Source organism: Anomaloglossus baeobatrachus, chromosome 5 (genome assembly GCF_048569485.1).
Source record: "Anomaloglossus baeobatrachus isolate aAnoBae1 chromosome 5, aAnoBae1.hap1, whole genome shotgun sequence".
Lineage (NCBI taxonomy): Eukaryota > Metazoa > Chordata > Amphibia > Anura > Aromobatidae > Anomaloglossus > Anomaloglossus baeobatrachus.
Window position 1 is genome coordinate 33,347,237 of NC_134357.1, and position 24,781 is coordinate 33,372,017.

The following is a 24,781-nucleotide window of genomic DNA, read 5'->3' on the forward strand; positions in this document are numbered from 1 at the left end:
TGGTAAAACTGATGGTTTCATTTAAAAGTACAGCTCGTTCCGCAAAAAATGAGCCCTCACATGACCATATTGACTAAAAAATAAAAAAAAGTTACGTCTCAGAAAAAGAATGGCGAAAAAAAAAACGGAAAGCGAAAAATCGGTCGGTCGTGAAGGGGTTAAATAATTAAAAAGCAGTTACAGGCGGATGCTGGCTGTATAAGACAGTCTGCATTCTGCTGGTATGGTGCAGGCTCAGCTTCCGAGCCTGCACCACACATGCTAATGCAATGTACTATTACGTCCTGTATTAAGAGAGTGTTACAGATTGCGACTGTCCATGCAAATTGTTGCCAGATCCAACTATATAAAGTGTACAATGGTCGCCTGGTTATGCCCCTGAAGGAAGGCAGAGGTCAGGAAAAATAAGTGAACAAAGTGGACATCTACGTGCACAATCTAATTGTTCTGCGTCAAGGTAAATCGCTACTAGTGTGTGTACGAATAATATTATACAGCATAGGAAAGCAAAGAAAACTGCACTTGGGCAGAATATAAAAAAATCGTTTATGTGAAGTGTAGGATAACTTCACATATCAGATTTTTTTATATTCTGCCCAATGAATGATTTATAAGTTGGCATACATAAGAAAAGATATACTTGAGACCCCCCCATCAATTGCAAGAAGCGCTCATATGCTCTCTGCACAGGGCTGACGGACACAGGACTGACTTACTTGCCACTGGAGGGTCTCGTAGATCTTAGCCTCCAGATTTCTACCAGCTTCAGCGAAGTCACTGGCTATGAAAAAAAAAAAACCAGAGCGGATGCACGTGAGGTCCAGTTCTACAATCTTATAACTTTTCTATTTATAAATAACATCTAAAGTTCTCACTAGCATTTAATGGTTCATACTAATATATACATACATTTATATACATACACATACATACACTAATATATGATATATATTATACACACAGGACTGCTGATTTACCCAAAAAGAAACGAGCTAGGATGATGAAACTTTACATTTATTCCACATACTCTCCACTGATGTCTTTACACTTCTTACATCGGTATTCCAAGTTCTGTAAGACTTGGCAAAAAAGAAGGATTTCGGTTGTGCCTCAAATCAGGCATCTGTAGCAGCCATGGCATCAGAAATAGTGTGAAATTTGGTACCCTTGAGGTGTTTCTTCAGGTTAGGGAGCTAGATCTGGTGAATAAGGTGGGTGGTCACCAGCTGGAAGCCCAGCTCTGCCAGTTTTGCCGTGGTCGCTTGTGCAGTGTGAGCTGAGGCGTTGTCTTGCAGGAACAAGATTCCTTTGGACAGCTTGCCGCGCCTTTTGGCCTTCAGAGCTGCCTTCAGTAGGTCCAAATGTTCTATGTAATACCTTGCACTGATGGGGGAACCCTTTTGAAGGTAGTTCACTAGCAGCACGCCCTCCTTATCCCAGAACACAGACGCCATAACCTTAGAGGCTGATTTTTGCACCTTGAACTTCTTTGGACGAGGAGAACCTCTGTGCCTCCACTCTTGACTGCTCCTTGTTTTCAGGGTCATACAAATAAATCCAGGTCTCATCCATAGTGACCAGTCGATCCAGGAAGTTCTTATCAGTCCTGAAACGCTGACAAATGGCCCGGGAAGTTGTCACTCGATGCTTCTCTGATCTGTTGTCATACATTTGGGGACCCACTTTGCAGATCACTTCCTCATGTCCAAATGTTCATGGATAATGACACAAACACGTTCCCGGGAAATCCCCATGATGTCTGCTATTGCTTTAGCTGAAATCTGTAGATTCTCCAGTATGAGGTTGTGCACAGCATTGACGATCTCCGGAACAACCACCACTCTCGCTCGTCCAGGACGTTCCTAATCATTGGGGCTGAAGTGGCCTGTTTTACATTTGGCAACCCAGTTCTTAACTAAGGAATATGAAGGGTATTGATTCCCCAATGTCTGCGACATATACCATCAATATCCTTCATGGCCTTTCCTTGCAGAAACAACAATTTTATCCCTCCGCTGCCCTCAGTTGCTGTGAATATCGAATTAGACTGTTTTCCCGCGTGCGTAGAACACTGTTGCCATAAGCAACAAAGAGAGAATTTTGTTTACTTACCGTAAATTCTTTTTCTTATAGTTCTGTATTGGGAGACCCAGACCATGGGTGTATAGCTTCTGCCTCCGGAGGACACACAAAGTACTACACTAAAAAGTGTAGCTCCTCCCTCTGAGCTTATACACCCCCTGGAGAACCAGATCTAGCCAGTTTAGTGCAAAAGCTGAAGGAGAATAGACACCCACAAGTAAAACAGAGCAAGAACCGGAACAACCGGAGACTCTGTCCACGACAACAGCCGGTGATAACACACGGAACAAGAAATTGCCAACAGGCAACAGGGAGGGTGCTGGGTCTCCCAATACGGAACTATAAGAAAAAGAATTTACGGTAAGTAAACAAAATTCTCTTTTTCTTTATCGTTCCTATGGGAGACCCAGACCATGGGACGTCTCAAAGCAGTCCATGGGTGGGAAATAAACAGAAAAACCAAGAAGTAGGCGAAGCCTAACTTCACAAGTGGGCGACAGCCGCCTGAAGGATGCGTCTGCCCAAGCTCGCATCTGCCGAAGCATGAGCATGCACTTGGTAGTGCTTTGAAAAGGTATGCAGGCTAGTCCAAGTGGCAGCCTGACAGACTTGTTGAGCCGTAGCCTGGTGCCTGAAAGCCCAAGAGGCACCGACAGCTCTGGTCGAGTGTGCCTTGATCCCCGGCGGTGGAGGCACCTGAGAACACTGGTAGGCGTCCGAAATGGTCGACCTAATCCAAAGGGCTAAGGTCGGCTTCGAAGCAGAGAGGCCCTTGCGCCGACCTGTGGTTAGTACAAAAAGAGAAGCGCACCGCCTAAGAGCAGCGGTGCGAGACACAGATCCGGAGAGCACGCACCAGATCCAGAGTATGCAACGCTTTTTCAAAGCGATGAACAGGAGCCGGACAAAAGGAAGGTAGGGTAATGTCCTGGTTAAGGTGGAAAGGAGAGACCACCTTAGGAAGAAAGTCCGGAGTCGGACGGAGAACCACCTTGTCTTGATGAAAAACCAAAAAAGGTGACTCCGAAGAGAGCGCAGCCAAATCGGAGACTCTCCTGAGGGAAGTTATGGCCACTAGAAAGACCACTTTCTGTGAAAGACGAAACAAAGAAACCTCCCTAAGAGGCTCAAGAAGGGAATTTTGTTTACTTACCGTAAATTCCTTTTCTTCTAGCTCCAATTGGGAGACCCAGACAATTGGGTGTATAGCTTCTGCCTCCGGAGGCCACACAAAGTATTACACTTTAAAAAGTGTAACCCCTCCCCTCTGCTATACACCCTCCCGTGCATCACGGGCTCCTCAGTTTTGGTGCAAAAGCAGGAAGGAGGAAACTTATAAATTGGTCTAAGGTAAATTCAATCCGAAGGATGTTCGGAGAACTGAAACCATGAACCAAAAGAACAATTCAACATGAACAACATGTGTACACAAAAGAACAACAGCCCGAAGGGAACAGGGGCGGGTGCTGGGTCTCCCAATAGGAGCTAGAAGAAAAGGAATTTACGGTAAGTAAACAAAATTCCCTTCTTTGTCGCTCCATTGGGAGACCCAGACAATTGGGACGTCCAAAAGCAGTCCCTGGGTGGGTAAAAGAATACCTCGATAAAAAGAGCCGAAAAACGGCCCCCTCTTACAGGTGGGCGACCGCCGCCTGAAGGACTCGCCTACCTAGGCTGGTATCTGCCGAAGCATAGGCATGCACCTGATAGTGTTTCGTGAAAGTGTGCAGACTCGACCAGGTAGCCGCCTGACACACCTGTTGAGCCGTAGCCTGGTGCCGCAATGCCCAGGATGCACCCACGGCTCTGGTAGAATGGGCCTTCAGCCCTGAAGGAATCGGAAGCCCAGAAGAACGGTAGGCTTCAAGAATCGGTTCCTTGATCCACCGAGCCAAGGTTGACTTTGAAGCCTGCGACCCCTTACGCTGGCCAGCGACAAGGACAAAGAGCGCATCCGAACGGCGCAGGGGCGCCGTGCGAGAAATGTAGAGCCGGAGTGCTCTCACGAGATCTAACAAGTGCAAATCCTTTTCACATTGGTGAACTGGATGAGGGCAAAAGGAAGGTAAGGAAATATCCTGATTGAGATGAAAAGGGGATACCACCTTAGGGAGAAATTCCGGGACCGGACGCAGAACCACCTTATCCTGGTGAAACACCAGGAAGGGGGCTTTGCATGACAGCGCTGCTAGCTCAGACACTCTCCGAAGTGATGTGACTGCCACTAGGAAGGCCACCTTCTGCGAAAGGCGTGATAGAGAGACATCCCGCATCGGCTCGAAAGGTGGTTTCTGAAGAGCCGTTAGCACCCTGTTAAGATCCCAGGGTTCCAGCGGACGCTTGTAAGGTGGAACTATGTGGCAAACTCCCTGCAGGAACGTGCGGACCTGCGGAAGCCTGGCTAGACGCTTTTGAAAAAACACGGAAAGCGCCGATACTTGTCCCTTGAGAGAGCCGAGAGACAAACCCTTATCCATTCCAGATTGAAGGAAAGAAAGAAAAGTGGGTAAGGCAAACGGCCAGGGGGTAAAACCCCGATCAGAGCACCAGGATAAGAAGATCCTCCAAGCCCTGTGATAGATCTTGGCGGACGTTGGTTTCCTGGCTTGTCTCATAGTGGCAATGACATCTTGAGATAACCCTGAGGACGCTAGGAGCCAGGACTCAATGGCCACACAGTCAGGTTGAGGGCCGCAGAATTCAGATGGAAAAATGGCCCTTGAGACAGCAAGTCAGGTCGGTCTGGGAGTGCCCACGGTTGACCCACCGTGAGGTGCCACAGATCCGGGTACCACGACCTCCTCGGCCAGTCTGGAGCGACGAGGATGGCGCGGCGGCAGTCGGACCTGATCTTGCGCAACACTCTGGGCAGCAGTGCCAGAGGAGGAAATACATAAGGCAGTCGAAACTGCGACCAATCCTGAACTAATGCGTCCGCCGCCAGAGCTCTGTGATCTTGAGACCGTGCCATGAATGCCGGGACTTTGTTGTTGTGCCGAGACGCCATGAGGTCGACGTCCGGCGTTCCCCAGCGGCAACAGATCTCTTGAAACACGTCCGGGTGAAGAGACCATTCCCCTGCGTCCATGCCCTGGCGACTGAGAAAGTCTGCTTCCCAGTTTTCTACGCCCGGGATGTGAACTGCGGAGATGGTGGAGGCTGTGGCTTCCGCCCACAGCAGAATCCGCCGAACTTCTTGGAAGGCCTGACGACTGCGTGTGCCGCCCTGGTGGTTGATGTACGCGACCGCCGTGGCGTTGTCCGACTGTATGCGGATCTGTCTGCCCTCCAGCCACCGATGGAACGCCTTTAGGGCTAGATACACTGCCCTTATCTCCAGAACATTGATCTGAAGGGAAGAATCTATCGGAGTCCAGGTTCCCTGAGCCCTGTGGTGGAGGAAGACCGCTCCCCACCCTGACAGACTCGCGTCCGTCGTGACCACAGCCCAGGATGGGGGCAGGAATGATTTTCCCTTCAACAAGAAAGTGGGAAGAAGCCACCACTGACTAGAGGTTTTGGCTGCCAGTGAAAGAGAGACGTTCCTGTCTAGGGACGTCGACCTCCTGTCCCATTTGCGGAGAATGTCCCATTGAAGTGGACGCAGATGAAACTGCGCAAAGGGAACTGCCTCCATTGATGCCACCATCTTCCCTAGGAAGTGCATGAGGCGCCTCAAGGGGTGTGACTGAGTCCGAAGGAGAGAGTGCACCCCTGTCTGCAGCGAACGCTGTTTGTCCAGCGGAAGCTTCACCATCGCTGAGAGAGTATGAAACTCCATCCCGAGGTAAGTCAGTGATTGGGTCGGTGTCAATTTTGACTTTGGGAAATTGATGATCCACCCGAACCTCTGGAGAGCAATGGTCAGGCTGTGTTGACATGCCACCCGGGAGGGTGCCTTGACTAGGAGATCGTCTAAGTAAGGGATCACCGAGTGTCCCTGAGAGTGTAGGACCGCCACAATGGATGCCATGATCTTGGTGAAGACCCGTGGGGCTGTCGCCAGGCCGAAAGGCAGTGCCACAAACTGAAGGTGTTCGTCCCCGATGGCGAAACGCAGGAAGCGTTGATGCTCTGGTGCGATCGGCACATGGAGATAAGCATCCCTGATGTCGATTGAGGCTAGGAAGTCTCCTTGGGACATCGAGGCGATGACAGAGCGGAGAGATTCCATCCGGAACCGTCTGGTTCTCACGTGTCTGTTGAGCAGTTTGAGGTCCAGAACGGGGCGGAATGATCCGTCCTTTTTTGGCACCACGAACAAGTTGGAGTAAAAACCGCGACCACGTTCTTGAATGGGAACGGGAATCACAACTCCTTCTGCCTGCAGAGTGTTCACCGCCTGAAAAAGTGCATCGGCTCGCTCGGGGGGCGGAGATGTTCTGAAGAAACGAGTCGAAGGACGAGAGCTGAGCTCTATCCTGTAACCGTGCGACAGAATGTCTCTCACCCATCGGTCTTGGACATGTGGCCACCAGGCGTCGCAAAAGCGGGAGAGCCTGCCACCGACCGAGGATGCGGTTTGGGGAGGCCGAAAGTCATGAGGCCGCCTTGGAGGCGGTTCCTCCGGCGGTCTTTGGAGGACGTGACTTAGACCGCCATGCAGAAGAGTTCCTCTGGCCCTTCTCTGACCTGTTGGACGTGGAGGATTGGGACCTGGCTGAGGGCCGAAAGGACCGAAACCTCGATTGAATTTTTCGTTGCTGAGGTTTGTTTGGTCTGGACTGGGGTAAGGACGAGTCCTTACCCTTGGATTGTTTAATAATTTCATCCAATTGCTCGCCAAACAAACGGTCGCCAGAAAATGGCAAACCGGTTAAGAACTTCTTGGAAGCAGAGTCTGCCTTCCATTTGCGCAGCCACATGGCCCTGCGGACTGCCACCGAATTGGCGGATGCTACCGCTGTACGGCTCGCTGAGTCCAGGACGGCGTTCATGGCGTAGGACGAAAAAGCCGATGCCTGAGAAGTCAAAGACACAACTTGCGGAGCAGAGGTACGTGTGACTGCATTAATCTCAGACAGACAAGCTGAGATAGCTTGGAGTGCCCACACGGCTGCAAAGGCCGGAGCAAAAGACGCGCCTATGGCTTCATAGATGGATTTCATCAGGAGCTCTATTTGCCTGTCGGTGGCATCCTTGAGCGATGAACCATCTGCCACTGATACTACGGATCTAGCCGCCAGTCTAGAGACTGGAGGATCCACCTTGGGACACTGAGCCCAACCCTTAACTATGTCAGGGGGGAAGGGGTAACGTGTGTCATTAAGGCGCTTAGTAAAGCGCTTGTCCGGAAATGCTCTGTGCTTCTGGACAGCATCTCTGAAGTTAGAGTGATCGAAAAACGCACTCCGTGTACGTTTGGGAAACCTAAACTGGTGTTTCTCCTGCTGTGAAGCAGACTCCTCTATAGGTGGAGTTGGGGGAGAAAGATCTAGCACCTGGTTGATGGACGCTATAAGGTCATTTACTATGGCGTCCCCTTCAGGTGTATCAAGATTGAGAGCAACGTCAGGATCAGAGCCCTGAGCTGCGACCTCCGCCTCATCCTCCAGAGAGTCCTCATGCTGCGACCCCGAACAGTGTGATGAAGCCGGGGAAGGTTCCCAGCGAGCCCGCTTAGCCGGTCTGGAACTGCGGTCCGTGTCGGAGTCCTCCCCGTGGGACCTAGGTGTCACCCCAGGAGCACTCTGCTGCACCGACCGAGAGGGGCCTGGGGGCGATCCCGCAGTGCCGGGGGCCTGTGTGACCGATCTGGACTGCAAGGCTTCTAGTATCTTAGCCGACCATCTGTCCATAGACTGAGCCATGGATTGTGAAAGCGACTCAGAGAGTTTCTCAGCCAAAACTGCAAACTCTGTCCCTGCCACCTGGACAGTGGAAGCCGGCGGTTCTACCTGAGCCGAGGGTCCCACCAGTGCCCGAGGCTCCGGCTGAGTGAGTGCCACAGGGGCCGAGCATTGCACACAGTGAGGGTAGGTGGAACCTGCAGGTAACATAGCCGCACAAGAGGTACAGGTTGCAAAATAAGAATATGTATACAAATACATATATACATATACATATATATATATATATATATATATATATATATATATATATATATATATATATATATATATATATATGTATATATATATATATATATATATATATATATATATATAAACTTCGGCACCCAAGGGGGGCCAGCACCGGGTAACCGGTGTGGCTTACCGACCGCCCAAAGCGGTTGTGTGTCCACCAGATTCCCTGCCTGGGCCTCCCAGAGCTGTAGCTGAAATCCTCCACCGGCAGAAGTGATTGTAAATATGGCTGCCAGAGTTCTCAGGGGAGGAGGGAGCCGTGGGCGTGACTAATAAAGTGCGTGAATCTGGTGCCCCACAGTGCTCAGTGAGGGGGGAGGAGAACACTAAGTATGCTCCAGCCCTCACTGCCGACGTCCAGTCGACCGTCCCGCCCTTACCCCTGACTGGCAGGCCCGGGGGCGGGAGTTATGGTACTAGGCCGCAGAAGCCAGGGACTAAATTTAATAACGCGGCCGGCAAACAGGCGCGGTCGGCGCGGTAGTCCCGGTCGTCACAAAAAAAACAGCAGCCGCTGCAGCGTCTGTAACACAGGCTCTCCATGCACCGTCCCCAAGGGGACACAGAGTACCTTATAGATGCAGGGCCTGTCCCTGATGATACATAGACTCCTGTCCGTCAGATTCCCCCAGGGGCTGCGGAGGGAGCCCGGTCCCAGTGAATGGTGACCGGTTAGGATCCCACTTCTCCCAGAGCCTCTAAGGGATGGGGAAGGAAAAACGGCATGTGGCTCCAGCCTTTGTACCCGCAATGGGTACCTCAACCTTAACAGCACCGCCGACTTAGTGGGGTGAGAAGGGAGCATGCCGGGGGCCCCGTTAGGGCCCTCTTTTCTTCCATCCGATACAATCAGCAGCTGCTGCTGACTAAAATGGGAGCTTGAGTGAATGTGTGCCTCCTTCAACACAAAGCATAAAACTGAGGAGCCCGTGATGCACGGGAGGGTGTATAGGCAGAGGGGAGGGGTTACACTTTTTAAAGTGTAATACTGTGTGTGGCCTCCGGAGGCAGAAGCTATACACCCTAATTGTCTGGGTCTCCCAATGGAGCGACAAAGAAAAGGAATTTACGGTAAGTAAACAAAATTCCCTTCTTCTTTGTCGCTCCATTGGGAGACCCAGACAATTGGGACGTCCAAAAGCAGTCCCTGGGTGGGTAAAAGAATACCTCGATAATAGAGCCGACACGGCCCTCTCTTACAGGTGGGCAACCGCCGCCTGAAGGACTCGCCTACCTAGACTGGCGTCTGCCGAAGCATAGGTATGCACCTGATAATGTTTTGTGAAAGTGTGCAGGCTAGACCAGGTAGCTGCCTGACACAGCTGCTGAGCCGTAGCCCGGTGCCGCAATGCCCAGGACGCACCCACGGCTCTGGTAGAATGGGCTTTCAGCCCCGAAGGAAGCGGAAGCCCCGAAGAACGGTAAGCTTCAAGAATCGGTTCCTTGATCCACAGAGCCAAGGTTGACTTGGAAGCCTGCGAACCCTTACGCTGGCCAGCGACAAGGACAAAGAGTGCATCTGAAAGGCGCAGGGGCGCTGTGCGAGACACGTAGTACCGGAGTGCTCTCACTAGATCTAATGAGTGCAAATCTTTTTCACATCGGTGAATTGGATTAGGGCAAAAAGAAGGTAAGGTGATATCCTGATTGGATGAAAAGGAGATACCACCTTAGGGAGAAATTCCGGAACAGGACGCAGAACCACCTTATCCTGATGAAAAACCAGGAAGGGGGCTTTGCATGACAGCGCTGCAAGATCCGACACTCTTCGGAGTGATGTAACAGCCACTAGAAATGCCACCTTCTGCGAAAGACGTGATAAGGAGACATCTCGCAGCGGCTCGAAAGGTGGTTTCTGAAGAGCCGTTAGCACCCTGTAAAGGTCCCAGGGCTCTAGTGGGCGCTTGTAAGGTGGGACTATGTGGCATACTCCTTGCAGGAACGTGCGGACCTGCGGGAGCCTGGCCAGGCGCCTTTGAAAAAATACATAAGGCAGTTGAAACTGCGACCAATCCTGTACTAATGCATCCGCCGCCAGAGCTCTGTGAACTGCGGAGATGGTGGATGCTGTGGCTTCCACCCACTGCAGAATTCGCCGTACTTCCTGGAAGGCTTGACGACTGCGAGTGCCGCCCTGGTGATTGATGTAGGCGACTGCAGTGGCGTTGTCCGACTGGATACGGATCTGCCTGCCCTCCAGCCACTGATGGAACGCCAATAGGGCTAGATACACTGCCCTTATCTCCAGAACATTGATCTGAAGGGAAGACTCCCTCGGAGTCCAGGTCCCCTGAGCCCTGTGGTGGAGAAACACTGCTCCCCACCCTGACAGGCTCGCGTCCGTGGTGACCACTGCCCAGGTTGGGGGCAGGAAGGATTTTCCCTGCGATAGAGAAGTGGGAAGAAGCCACCACTGAAGAGACGTCTTGGTTGCCAGGGAAAGAGAGACATTCTTGTCGAGGGAAGTCGATCTCTTGTCCCACTTGTGGAGAATGTCCCATTGGAGTGGGCGTAGATGAAATTGCGCGAAGGGCACTGCCTCCATCGCTGCCACCATCTTCCCTAGGAAGTGCATGAGGCGCCTCATGTAGGACCGCCACAACGGATGCCATGACTTTGGTGAAAACCCGTGGGGCTGTCGCCAAGCCGAAGGCAATGCCACGAACTGAAGGTGTTCGTCCCCTATGGCGAAACGCAAGAAGCGTTGATGTTCGGGTGCGATTGGCACATGGAGATAAGCATCTTTGATGTCGATCGATGCGAGAAAGTCTCCCTGTGACATCGAAGCGATGACCGAGCGGAGAGATTCCATCCTGAACCGTCTGGTTCTCACATGTCTGTTGAGCAGTTTGAGGTCCGGAACGGAATGAACAGTCCTTCATTGGCACCACGAACAAGTTGGAGTAAAAGCCGCGCCCCTGTTCCTGAGGGGGGACGGGAATCACAACTCCTTCTGTCTTCAGAGCGGCCACTGCCTGAAGAAGTGCGTCGGCCCGAGCGGGGGGGGGGGGGGGGAGGTTGTGAAGAAACGAGTTGGAGGACGAGAGATGAACTCTATCCTGTAACCGTGAGACAGAATGTCTCTCACCCATCGGTCTTGAACATGTGGCCACCAGGTGTCGCAAAAGCGGGAGAGCCTGCCACCGACCGAGGATGCGGTTCGGGGATGCCAAGAGTCATGAGGAGGCTGCCTTGGAGGCAGTGCCTCCGGCAGCCTTTTGGGGGCGTGACTTAGACCGCCACGCATAGGAGTTCCTCTGACCTTTCTCCGGCCTATTGGACGAAGAGGATTGGGACTTGGCGGAGGGGCGAAAGGACCGAAACCTCGATTGTATCTTACGTTGCTGAGGTCGCTTCGGTCTGGACTGGGGTAAGGAGGAGTCTTTTCCCTCTCATCCAATCGTTCTCCAAAACAATCGGTCGCCAGAAAACGGCAAACCGGTTAGGAATCTCTTGGAAGCCGAGTCTGCCTTCCATTCGCGCAGCCACATGGCTCTGCGGACTGCCACAGAATTAGCGGATGCGACCGCTGTACGGCTAGCAGAGTCTAGGACTGCCTTCATGGCGTATGAAGAAAACGCCGACGCCTGAGAAGTCAAAGACGCAACCTGCGGAGCAGAAGTACGTGTGACCGCATTAATCTCGGTTAGACAAAGCCGAGATAGCTTGGAGTGCCCACACGGCTGCAAAAGCCGGGGCAAAGGACGCGCCCGTGGCTTCATAGATGGATTTCACTAGGAGCTCTATCTGCCTGTCAGTGGCATCTTTTAGCGATGAGCCATCTGCAACCGATACCACAGATCTAGCCGCCAATCTAGAGACTGGAGGATCCACCTTGGGACACTGAGCCCAACCCTTAACTACGTCAGAGAGGAAGGGGTAACGTGTGTCAGCAAGGCGCTTAGTAAAGCGCTTGTCCGGAACCGCTCTGGGTTTCTGGACAGCATCCTTGAAGTTAGAGTGGTCGAAAGACGCACTCCGTGTACGTTTGGGGAACCGAAACTGGTGTTTCTCCTGCTGAGAAGCAGACTCCTCTATAGGTGGAGGCGGGGGAGATAGATCTAACACCTGGTTGATGGACGAGATAAGATCATTTACTAAGGCGTCCCCTTCAGGTGTATCAAGGTTGAGGGCAACGTCATGGTCAGAGCCCTGAGCTGCGACCTCCGCCTCGTCCTCCAGCGAGTCCTCCAGCCGGGAACCTGAGCAGCGTGATGAAGCTGATGATTCCAAGCGGGCCCGCTTAGCTGGTCTGGGGCTGTGGACCGTGGAGGAGTCCTCCACGTGAAACCTAGAGCCCACCCCGGGAGCGCGCTGCGGCGTGGACCGAGAGGGACCTGGAGGCGCCGATCCAACAGTGTCCTGGGTCTGTGTAAGGACCGGTCTGGACTGCAAGGCTTCTTTTTTTTAAATCAGGTTCATTTTTATTTAACATCAAAATTATACAACACATAAAATAATTCCCTCCATAGAAATATCACAGAAAGGGAAAAAAACTTTAGTCAATAAGAAAAACCACACAAATAACATAATAAACAATGCACCCGCAGTCCACGTCTCATTTCAATATGGGTCTCAAAGTGCATATTATTTCCCAATATATTCTCCATAGTATAGCTTACCCAGCATCATTATGACATTATATATATATATATATATATATATATATATATATATATATATATATATATATATATATATATATACACATATACATACACGCACGCACGCACACACATATATACATGCACACACATATACATGCACACACATATACATACACACACATATACATACACACACATATACATACACACACATATACATACACACACATTCCAGCAGTACGCATATCACCCTATTTGAGGAAATTTGTTAACCGGTCAGAAGGAGAAGGACCTGGTCGCTCGCACTGTCCTGCAGTAACGCCGAGGAGGGAAGGCCTGGGGTATCCAACCATGCCCCCCAGATCTTATAGAACTTTTTCAATGCATTTCTTTTAAGGTATACTCCTCTCTCCAGTCGAAGTATAGCGTTTACTCTTTCCCTAAAATCCCCGATGACCGGAGGCGCTGGGTCCAACCAGTGGTAGGCCAACAGTTTCCTAGCCTGGTACAAGAGACGTGTAATACCAACCATTACCGGCGAACTCAAGTCCACCCCCCCCTCCAGTAGACCCAGGATACATATAATAGGTCTTGGCTGTAGACGGATATTGAAAACTTGTCTAATCAATTCTAGTACTGCCCTCCAGTAATCTTCAATGTTCCCACAGGACCACATCATATGCATCAGATTAGCACCCTCCTGTCCGCACCTAGGACACAGATCATCCATCCTAACTCCCATCTTATGCAATAGACTAGGTGTCCTATATACTCTATGTAACAGGAATAGCTGCGACAGTCGTTGGCCTTCAGATACAGCAAGGCTTGGAGTCTGAGACAGGACCTCACCCCACTGTTCCTCTGTCATAGGGCCTAGGTCCCTCTCCCACTTTTCTCTAGCCTGCAAAGGGAATTTGTCGAGGTGTCTAGATAACATCACCGTATACAACCTAGAAATAATACCATAGGAGCGATCAGATGTCAACAATTCAGTAAGAGTGTGATTCCGCTCTATCCTAATGTCCATACGACGTGTCTGTGTCTCATAGGCATGACGGAGCTGCAGGTATTGGTAAAAGGAGCTGTGCGGTATCCCAAACTCAGCTTGAAGCTGGTCAAATCTTTTAAGTATATTATTCTGAAGAATCTGAGACACCTGATGCACCCCCCTGCTCACCCACATTCTCCAACACGGGAGTCTCTGCAGCTCCGCCAGTCCACGATTATGCCATAAGGGCCAGTACTCAGTCATTCCTGATATTCCCAGCAACTGCTTCCCTCTATCCCACACCTTGTACATCAATGATAATGTTGGATATAATGTTCCTCCTCTGGGTGAGTATCCTGCGTCCAAAAAAGCCACTGGGTATCCCCATTCTGCAAGGCCCCTCACCAATTTGCCCCCAGCGTCATATGCCTCATCCTTTCCCCACCCCCTGAAGTGCTGCATCTGTGCCGCAACATAATAAACCCACGGGTTGGGGACTGCCAGACCCCCATCCTCCTTCCCTCTCTGCAGGGTCTCAAGGCGGATTCTAGCCTGCTGCTTTTTCCACAAGAGTTCCCGAAACAAAGTGTTGATTTTACGGAAAAATTTCCAGTGGATCCATATTGGGGCGTTGTGGAGAAGATACAGAAGTTTGGGCATCAGTACCATTTTAAGTAGATTAGCACGGCCAATAAGGGACAGTGGGAGTCGACACCAGGTATCTATCTTGTTCCTAAACTGAGCCAACACTGGTTCCAGATTTTGAGAGTAGTAATCACGCGGTCGGACACTAACCATAATCCCCAGGTATTTAAATTTATCCACCGTCGGAATTGGCTGCCCCAGAGTACTAAAATTAGATGGGAGTGGATCTATAGGGAGCAGGGCCGATTTCTTCCAGTTTATTAGGAGTCCCGAGCGCCTACCAAATTCTTTAATAATATTCATTGCTGGGCCCACCGATGTCCCCACCTCCCTGAGATACAGCAACAAATCGTCCGCATAGAGGGAAACCTTATGCTCCAGACCGCCTATCTCAAACCCCTTTACGTCAGCGGATGCACGAAGCATAGCCGCCAATGGTTCAATTGCCGCTGCAAATAGTAATGGAGAGAGAGGACAGCCCTGTCTCGTGCCCCTGGCCAAATTAAAAGACGAGGAGGTACAACGATTAACTCGAATCCTGGCCCTCGGAGAGGCATATAACAATTTGACCCAGCCAATAAATCTGGAGCCAAGACCCAATTTCTCCAAAACTACCCATAGGAAATTCCATTCAATACTGTCAAAGGCTTTGGCTGCATCTAATGACAGGACTGCTCTCTCCTTGTTTCTCCCCTCAGAACTTAGCTGTATCCCCAGGAATAAACGTCGCAAATTAATGGAAGTAGATTTATTGGGGATGAATCCAGTCTGATCCTCGTGGATCACTGACGTTATCACCCGGGACAATCTGTTAGCTAGAATTTTAGCGATTAATTGAATATCTAATGTAAGCAGCGAGATTGGGCGATAGGAGTCAGGCGCAGTCGGATCTTTCCCGGGTTTTAAAATCAGAACAATAATAGCCTCCCTCATGGATGCAGGGAGGGATCCCTTCTCCTCAGCATCTCTGAACACATCCAAGAGTCTTGGCAGCAGCAGATGGGTATATAATTTGTAGAATTCACCCGGGAGTCCGTCCGCACCTGGGGCCTTTTCATTTTGGATTTGACCAAGCGCCTCCTCCAGCTCCTCCAGGTCTATATCTCTATTCAGGGATTCTCTCTCACTATCTGACAGACTGGGGAGAGTGATCTCCTCCACAAAGCCCCGCAGTTCCTCATCCCCATAATGCGATTTAGAGGAGTATAATTGGGTGTAATACTGTTGCATGACCTCCACAATCCTCCCGCTGTCCCTCACCTCCTCTCCAGTGTCAAGTTTCAATTTGGTGATATAGGTCAATCCCTCCTGCGCCCTAGCAATTGTAGCCAAGAGATGTCCCACACTCTCCCCCTCCGTAAAGTACCGCTGCTTAAGGAAAAAGCGTTTGTTAGTGGCCAAGGAAGTCATATGGTCTCTCAGAGCTCTCTGCGCCCTCTCTAAGTCCCGCTTGGCATCATCTGTAGGGTTAGATATAAGAAGTCGTTCTGCATCACCTAAAGTGTCCGTCAGATACTTAGTGCGCTCCCTTGTTTTCGCCTTTCGGGTGCAAATTTCCCTAATATATGTCCCACGAACATACGCCTTCATTGCGTCCCACACTATATGTTTAGATGCAGTACCGTCATTTGTCACAAAATATTCCCGTATAGTGTCAGTCAGAGTGCCCCCTATCAGTTGTATCCAAAAAGGGTTGAGCCGCCAAGGTATCCCCGCCAGCCGGTCTGGGTCCCCAAGCCTTAGACGGACCTGTAGTGGGGAGTGGTCAGACACCCCCCTGGCCAGGTACGTGACTGAAGCTACACAAGGCAGCAGCTGAGCATTTCCAATGGCCAGGTCAATCCGGGACATTGAATGATGAGAACTAGAATAGCATGAATACTGCCGGACCTGCGGGTTTCTAATACGCCAAATATCTACATATCCCACCTCCTCCATCAGTCTGGCAAGGGATGTAGCTGCCGCCCCCACCGAGATATTCCCTGTATGTAACTTATCCCAATACGGGTGCAAGTAATTGTTATAGTCTCCTACTAATAGGGTGGGGACCTCAGGGAGGGAAGCAACAAAATTGAGGATACGTTTCAATGGTTCCCCTGTGTATGGCGGCGGAATATAAATTGCAACTAGAACACAGCGCACATTATGAAGGACACAGTAAAGACATACAAATCTACCCTCCTGATCCACAGAAGCTTTAAGACACTCAAACGGCACTGTCCTGTGTACCAGGACACTCACCCCCCTGGAATGTGTGGTATATACAGAGTGATACTCATGGGCTATCCATTTTTTGTGGAGCAAGTGGAGCCGCTCCTTCACCAAGTGCGTTTCTGATAAGAATATTATGTCTTGCTTAAGCTGCTGTAGAAACAGAAAAACTGCACATCTTTTAGTGGCTTCACCCAATCCTCGCACATTCCAGGCCACTATATTAACCTCCTTCGCCATAAGGGTGAGTGCACATATGCAACAGCAGGGGGCAGCAAGCGGGGACCTCCGGACCCATCTGCAGCAGTTCCCATAGATGAGCATAGACCAAACAGGTGCATAAAACGAAAAGGTCAAACAACATAAAAACATACACAGTGAACCAGGACATTCCTCTCAAACAGAGGGAAGTGGGGCTAAACATAACCCTAAGAGCACATAACGGTTTAAGTTCCTGAACAGTCATCAACTGCATAGTAACCTATCTGGGTGGCTCCTGCCAACCGTCCATAAGTGTTCCAGCTAGGAAACATAGCAAGTTCACCTCAGCAAGTCCAACAGCAAGGAATCCGCAATAATCCTCAGCGGTGATTTCTGCGCAGTACTTTTTCATTGGTATCGAGCCATGCGGCTGCATCCTTTGGAGTGTCAAAAAACTTTGTCCCACCATCCGCCACCACTCGCAGCCTGGTAGGGTATAGCATTGAGTAAGAGATCTGCAGCTGCCTCAGGCGTTTTTTGACATCAATAAATTGCGCTCTCCTCTGCTGGATTTCAGTGGAAAAATCCGGGTACAGTGAGACCTTATGGCCGTCAATAGCCAGATCCTTAATCTCCCGGGCTCTGCGGAGCGCAGTGTCCCTGTCCCTGAAGTGCAGTAGCTTGAGGAGGATAGGACGAGGGGGTGCCCCTGGTGGTGGGGGTCTAGTGGGGACCCTATGTGCCCGCTCAATAGTGAAGAAAGGAGAAAACAGATCCATACCCAAAGTCTTGGGGAGCCACATTTCAAAAAAAGCTACTGGATTATTGCCTTCTGCCTTTTCTGGGACCCCGACCAGACGGAGATTGCTTCTGCGGGATCTGTTTTCTAGATCGTCCACCTTAGCCCTAAGCAATGAGATATTGTGGATTGCTCTGCCAAGGTCCCGAGTCAGAGGGGGCAGCTTATCCTCTGTGGCACTGACCCGGTCTTCCAGGGCCCCCACCCGTACATTGACCCCCTGCAACTCGTGCCTGATAGGAGGAATTAAAATGGACATTTCATCTATCTGTATGTTCAAAGTGGCTAGCATATTGTTGCAGGTATTTACTGCTGCAAGCACATCACTGAGGGTGGGCTCTGCTCTCCCAGGATCTGTGTTTTCATCTGCAGCTCTAAGGTTGTCCCCCTGCTCCACATTATTGGCAGCAGCCAACATACTCACAGCTCCCTGCTGCTCTTCCTCCTCCATCAGTTCTTGTCCTGGGATCTGCAGCTCCTCCACGCTGGGGTCACACTGCTTAACAGCTCCAGGTATCTCAGGCTGATCTCGTGCAAACTTGCTGAGGCGAGCTATTGCATCAGACACCCTGCCCCCACCTGAAGCTCCAGCGTCCATGAGTGTGGCCTGTGTCCCGCGCTTCTTATCAGCCCGAGTTCTGGTCATATCACTCAGGTCTTTGAAGCCCCCTCAGTCTAGGAGAGGTCACCACTCCAGGAAAGGAGTAAGGGTACCTTCACACTTAGCGATGCAGCAGCGATCCGACCAGCGATCTGACCTGGTCAGGATCGCTGCTGCATCGCTACATGGTCGCTGGTGAGCTGTCAAACAGGCAGATCTCACCAGCGACCACTGAACAGCCCCCAGCCAGCAGCGACGTGCAAGCGACGCTGCGCTTGCACGGAGCCGCCGACTGGAAGCTGCGGAGACTGGTAACTAAGGTAAACATCGGGTATGGTTACCCGATGTTTACATTAGTTACCAGCGCTGTGTGCAGAGAGCAGGGAGCCGCGCACACTGAGCGCTGGCTCCTTGCTCTCCTAGCTGCTGTACACATCGGGTTAATTAACCCGATGTGTAATGCAGCTACATGTGCAGAGAGCAAGGAGCCGCGCACACTGCTTAGCGCTGGCTCCTTGCTCTCCTAGCTGCTATACACATCGGGTTAATTAACCCGATGTGTACAGCAGCTACATGTGCAGAGAGGCGGAGCCGGCAGCACAGGCAGCGTGAGAGCTGCGGAGGCTGGTAACTAAGGTAAATATCGGGTAACCACCTTGGTTACCCGATGTTTATCTTGGTTACAAGCTTACCTCAGCTGTCAGACGCCGGCTCCTGCTCCCTGCTCGCTTCATTTGTCGCTCTCTCGCTGTCACACACAGCGATCTGTGTGTCACAGCGGGAGAGCGGCTTTGAAGAAAACGAACCAGGGCTGTGTGTAACGAGCAGCGATCTCGCAGCAGGGGCCAGATCGCTGCTCAGTGTCACACACAGCGAGATCGCTAATGAGGTCACTGCTGCGTCACAAAAAGCGTGACTCAGCAGCGATCTCGGCAGCGAGCTCGCTGTGTGTGAAGCACCCCTAAAACAAACTTTAACCCCAGCTGGACAGGATTATACAGGAGTTTTTTGCAGGAGCTCTCTCTGCACAGGTCTTCCTCACATGCTGCTCAGGCCACGCCCCGGACTGCAAGGCTTCTAGCAGCTTGGCAGACCATTTGTCCATAGACTTAGCCATGGATTGTGAAAGTGACTCAAAGAGCTTCTCAGCAAACACTGCAAACTCTGTCCCTGCCGCCTGGACAGTGGTAGCATGGGGGTCTACCTGAGCCGAGGGGCCCACAAGTGGTCCCGGCTCCGGCTGAGTCAGTGTAACAGGGGTCGAGCATTGCTCACAGTGAGGGTAGGTGGAACCCGCAGGCAACATAGCCCCACAAGAGGTACAGGTCGCAAAGAAACCCTGTGCCTTAGCGCTCTTGCTCCTTGTGGACGACATGCTGTTGTGTCCCAGGAGAGTGATCACAGAGGATATAAGGGAGGAGTATACAGCCCGGCCGAACAGAGATCTATATATATATATATATATATATATAAAGATATATAATACGTATCTATTCAGGCAACCCAGGGGGACCAGCACCGGATGACCGGTGTGGCTTACCGACCGCTAAAAAGCGGCGTGTGTGTCCTCCAGATTCCCTGCTCCAGGTCTCCCAGCGGTGAAGAGCTCTTTCCTGATGATTCTCCAGCGCAGAATGTCTGAAAAAAATGGCTGCTGGAGCTCTCAGAGGGGGAGTGGAGCGGTGGGCAGCACCAGGAAAAAGTGCGGGAATCTGGGGTCCCTATTGTGATCAAAGAGGGGGGAGGAAGCATACAGGATGCTCCGGCCCTCACTGCCGACGTCAGGACGGCTGTCCCGCCCCTACCCTGACAGACAGGTCCGGGGGCGGGAGTCTTGCCAGTAGGCCGCAACTGAAGCTGGGGACTAAATTTATGACCGCGGCCGACAAGCAGGCGCGGTCGGCGCGGAAGTCCCCCGGCTTTCACGGATCAGCAGCCGCTGTGTGTCCCAGGCAGCGTCTGGTCGGCTGTCCCGCCCCTACCCTGACAGACAGGTCCGGGGGCGAGATTTTGCAAGTAGGCCGCAACTGAAGCCGGGGACTAAATTTATGACCGCGGCCGACAAACAGGTGCGGTCGGCGCGGAAGTCCCCCGGCTTTCACGGCCTAGCAGCCCTTGCAGCGTCCGGGTGCCAGGCGCTCCATGAACCGTCCCCATGGGGACACAGAGTACCTGACAGATGCAGGGCCCGGTCCCTGATAAAGAAAATACTCCGGCCCGGCAGATTCCACACTGGGGCTGCGGAGGGAGCACGGTCCCAGTACCTGGATGACCGCTCAGGATCCCACTTCTCCCAGAGCCCCCAAGGGATGGTGAAGGAAATACGACATGTGGCTCCAGCCTCTGTACCCGCAATGGGTACCTCAACCTTAACAGCACCGCCGACGTAGTGGGGTGAGAAGGGAGCATGCCGGGGGCCCCGTGGGAGCCCTCTTTTCTTCCAACCGATAACATCATCAGCTGCTGCTGACTAAAATGGGAATGCATGAGTGGATGTGTGCCTCCTTCCACACAAAGCATAAAACTGAGGAGCCCGTGAGGCACGGGAGGGTGTATAGGCAGAGGGGAGGGGTTACACTTTTCAGTGTAATACTTTGTGTGGCCTCCGGAGGCAGAAGCTATACACCCAATTGTCTGGGTCTCCCAATGGAGCGACAAAGAAAGGGGGGTTTCTGCAAAACCGTGAGAACCAAATTGAGGTCCCAGGGATCCAAGGGCCGCCGGTAAGACGGAATGATGTGAGACGCGCCCTGCATGAAGGTGCGGACCTGAGCCAGCCGGGCGAGATGCCGCTGGAACAGCACTGACAGAGCTGAGACTTGTCCCTTGAGAGAGTTGAGGGACAGTCCCAGCTGCAGACCGGACTGTAGAAAGGACAGAAGGGTCGGCAAGGAGAATGGCCAAGGAGGATGGCCGGAAGAGCGACACCAGGACAGGAAAATTTTCCAAGTCCTGTGATAGATCTTGGCGGAGGAAGACTTACGGGCCCGAGTCATAGTGGAGATGACTTCAGGAGGGATACCAGAAGCCGTCAAGATCCAGGACTCAAGAGCCACGCTGTCAATCTGAGAGCCGCAGAAATCAGGCGCAAAAACGGACCTTGCGAGAGAAGGTCTGGACGGTCCGGAAGATGCCACGGCACCTCTACGGACAGATGGAGCAGGTCTGGGTACCAAGCTCGCCTAGGCCAGTCCGGTGCAATGAGGATGACTCGACGGCCCTCCATTCTGATCTTGCGCAGGACTCTGGGCAAGAGAGCTAGAGGGGGAAACACGTAGGACAGACGAAACTGGGACCAGTCTTGAACCAGAGCGTCCGCGGCGAATGCCTGAGGATCGTGGGAGCGAGCCACGTAAACAGGAACTTTGTTGTTGTGACGGGATGCCATTAGGTCCACGTCCGGAGTGCCCCATTTGCGGCAGATTGACAAACACTGCCGGGTGCAGGGACCACTCGCCACTGTCCACGGTTTGACGGCTGAGATAATCTGCCTCCCAGTTTTCCACGCCTGGGATGTGGACTGCGGATATGGTGGACTTGGAGTCCTCCGCCCATTGAAGAATGCGTTGAACCTCCAACATTGCCAGGCGGCTGCGTGTCCCGCCTTGGTGATTGATGTAGGCAACCGCTGTCGCGTTGTCTGACTGGACTCGGATGTGCCTGCCCGCCAGCAGATGGTGAAAAGCTAGGAGAGCCAGAAGCACGGCTCTGGTTTCCAGCACATTGATCGAAAGGGCTGACTCGGACAGAGTCCAAGTGCCCTGCGCTCGGTGGTGGAGACACACCGCTCCCCAGCCGGATAGACTGGCATCCGTGGTGAGGATCACCCAGGACGGAGTCAGAAAGGAGCGCCCCTGAGACAGAGAGAGGGGCCGAAGCCACCACTAAAGAGAGCTCCTGGTCTGTGGCGACAGAGCCACTAACCTGTGCAAGGAGGAAGGCCGCTTGTCCCAACAGCGGAGAATGTCCAGCTGCAGAGGACGCAGATGCAACTGGGCAAAGGGAACAGCCTCCATTGACGCCACCATTTGACCCAGCACCTGCATCAGGCGCCTGAGGGAATAACGGCGGGGCCTTAGCAGAGAGCGCACCGCCAGTTGGAGGGACTGCTGTTTGACTAAGGGCAACTTCACAAGTGCCGACAGAGTCTCGAACTGCATCCCTAGGTACGTGAGACTCTGGGTCGGAGTCAGAGTGGATTTGGGAAGATTGACAAGCCACCCGAATTGGGCTAGAGTGGCGAGAGTGAGCGAGACACTCCGCTGACAGTCTGCGCTGGATGGAGCCTTGACTAGAAGGTCGTCCAGGTAAGGGATCACTGCCAACCCCTGGAGGTGCAGGACCGCAATCACTGCTGCCATGACCTTGGTGAATACCCGAGGAGCTGTGGCCAACCAGAAGGGGAGAGCCACGAATTGGAAATGTTCCTCTCCGATTGCAAAACGTAGCCAACGCTGATGTGACACTGCGATTGGCACATGCAGATAGGCATCTCTGATGTTGATGGACGCCGGGAAATCTCCTTGGGTCATTGAGGCAATGACTGATCGCAGGGACTCCATGCGAAAATGCCGCACCTGAACATGCTTGTTGAGAAGCTTGAGATCCAGGATGGGCCGGAAGGAACCGTCCTTTTTGGGGACTAGGAAGAGATTTGAGTAGAAACCTCTGAACCGTTCCCGGGCGGGAACCGGTACAATTACTCCGTTGGCCTGCAAGGATGCCACGGCCTGAGAGAAGGCGGCGGCCTTGGAGCAGGGGGGAGTTGACAGAAAAAATCTGTTTGGCGGGCTGGAAGAAAATTCTATCCTGTAGCCGTGGGAGATGATATCCCGCACCCACTGATTGGAGACGTGTTGAAACCACGCGTCGCCAAAGTGGGAGAGCCTGCCACCGACTAAGGACGTTGCTGGCGCTGACAAATAGTCACGAGGAAGCTGCCTTGGCGGCAGCACCTCCTGCGGTCTTTTGTGGACGCGCTTTTGGGCGCCAGTTGGATTTCTGGTCCTTGGCTGAGTTAGTGGACGAGGCCGAGGGCTTAGAGGACGACCAGTTGGAGGAACGAAAGGAGCGAAACCTCGACTGAATCCTACCCTGGGCGGGTTTCCTGGTTTTGGTTAGTGGCATGGAAGTACTCTTCCCGCCAGTAGCTTCCTTAATAATTTCATCCAGCTGTTCACCGAAAAGCCGGGACCCAGCAAAAGGGAGTCCAGCAAGGAACTTCTTTGAAGAAGCATCTGCCTTCCACTCTCGAAGCCACAAGATCCTGCGGATAGCGAGGGAATTAGCCGAAGCCACCGCAGTGCGGTGAGAAGCTTCCAGCATGGCAGACATGGCATAGGATGAAAAAGCTGAAGCTTGGGAAGTTAAGGCAACCATTTCGGGCATAGATTCCCTGGCGAGGGAATGCATCTCCTCTAGAGAAGCAGAGATGGCTTTGAGAGCCCACACTGCTGCAAAAGTGGGAGAGAACGAGGCCCCCGCCGCTTCACATACGGATTTGGCCAGAAGGTCAATCTGGCGGTCAGTGGAATCCTTAAGAGAGGTGCCATCAGCCACCGATACAACGGTCCGGGCTGAGAGTCTAGACACCGGAGGGTCTACCTTTGGGGAATGAGCCCACTCCTTGACCACCTCAGGTGGAAAGGGAAAGCGGTCGTCAGAACCACGCTTTGGGAAGCGTTTGTCAGGACAGGCCCTAGGCTTGGACACAGCGGCCTGAAAACTGGAGTGGTTAAAGAACACACTCTTTGCTCTCTTAGGCGAGGTAAACTGGTGCTTTTCTGCCAGAGAGGGTTGCTCCTCTGATACTGGCGGATTGAGATCCAGTACAGAATTAATGGAAGCAATCAAGTCACTAACATCTGAGTCACTTTCGGACAGATCAATGGGGTACATGGAGTTAACCTCCGAGCCCCCCGTGAAGGCATCCTCCTCGTCCTGCGAGTCAGCTCCTCAATGAAGCAATCCTCAATGTCAGTCAATCCTCCTGTCGAGTTCACATGTTGGCGGTACATCAAGGCTCGGATCTCACGCTGCACAGCTCTCTGTCGGCTCCCCGCCACCGTTGCGGCCAGCTGCTGCAGTAGGGTCAGCACATCACTCATACAGTGCTCCATCACATTGGTCCCTAGCACTATCTTCGGGTTATGATCCCATGGGAATGGGAGTCAGTCCCATGGAGTCTGCAAAAGACTGGGAGATAGACCTAGAAAAGGATTCTACCCAAGCCGGGGGTTCAGCCACAGGAGCAGGGGCAGCCTGAGAGACCACTGGGGGTGAGACTCCAGGCTGAGGCACCGCCAGGTTAATGCAGGCATCACAATGTGGGAAGATGCTCGGTTCAGGCAGCAGGAGCTTACATGCAGCGCATACTGAATACAGCTTTGGAGCCTTGCTCCTCGTGTGAGACATGCTGCTGAAGTGGGGGCTCTGCCAGAGAATGAACCCCAGAGTATAATCAGAGGTCCACAACCGGAGACCGGTTGTGGCTTACCAGACCGCTGGAGCGGTGTTGTGTGCCCTCCAGATCCCGAAGCCCGGACCCCCAAGCACAGCAAC

General features: G+C 52.2%; 2 protein-coding genes across 3 annotated transcripts in view; one reads left to right on the plus strand and one right to left on the minus strand.

Moving 5' to 3' along the window:
- LOC142310745 (M-phase inducer phosphatase 3-like) overlaps positions 1-24,781 on the plus strand; it is a 286,384-nt gene that overhangs the window by 199,193 nt on the left and 62,410 nt on the right. The window lies entirely within an intron of this gene.
- The window catches only part of RRP12 (ribosomal RNA processing 12 homolog), a 132,034-nt gene that overhangs the window by 92,140 nt on the left and 15,113 nt on the right, over positions 1-24,781 (minus strand). The window contains exon 16 of the mRNA XM_075348380.1: positions 717-781. Within this exon, the coding sequence (XP_075204495.1) occupies positions 717-781 (65 nt within the window). The remainder of the gene's footprint in view (positions 1-716; positions 782-24,781) is intronic.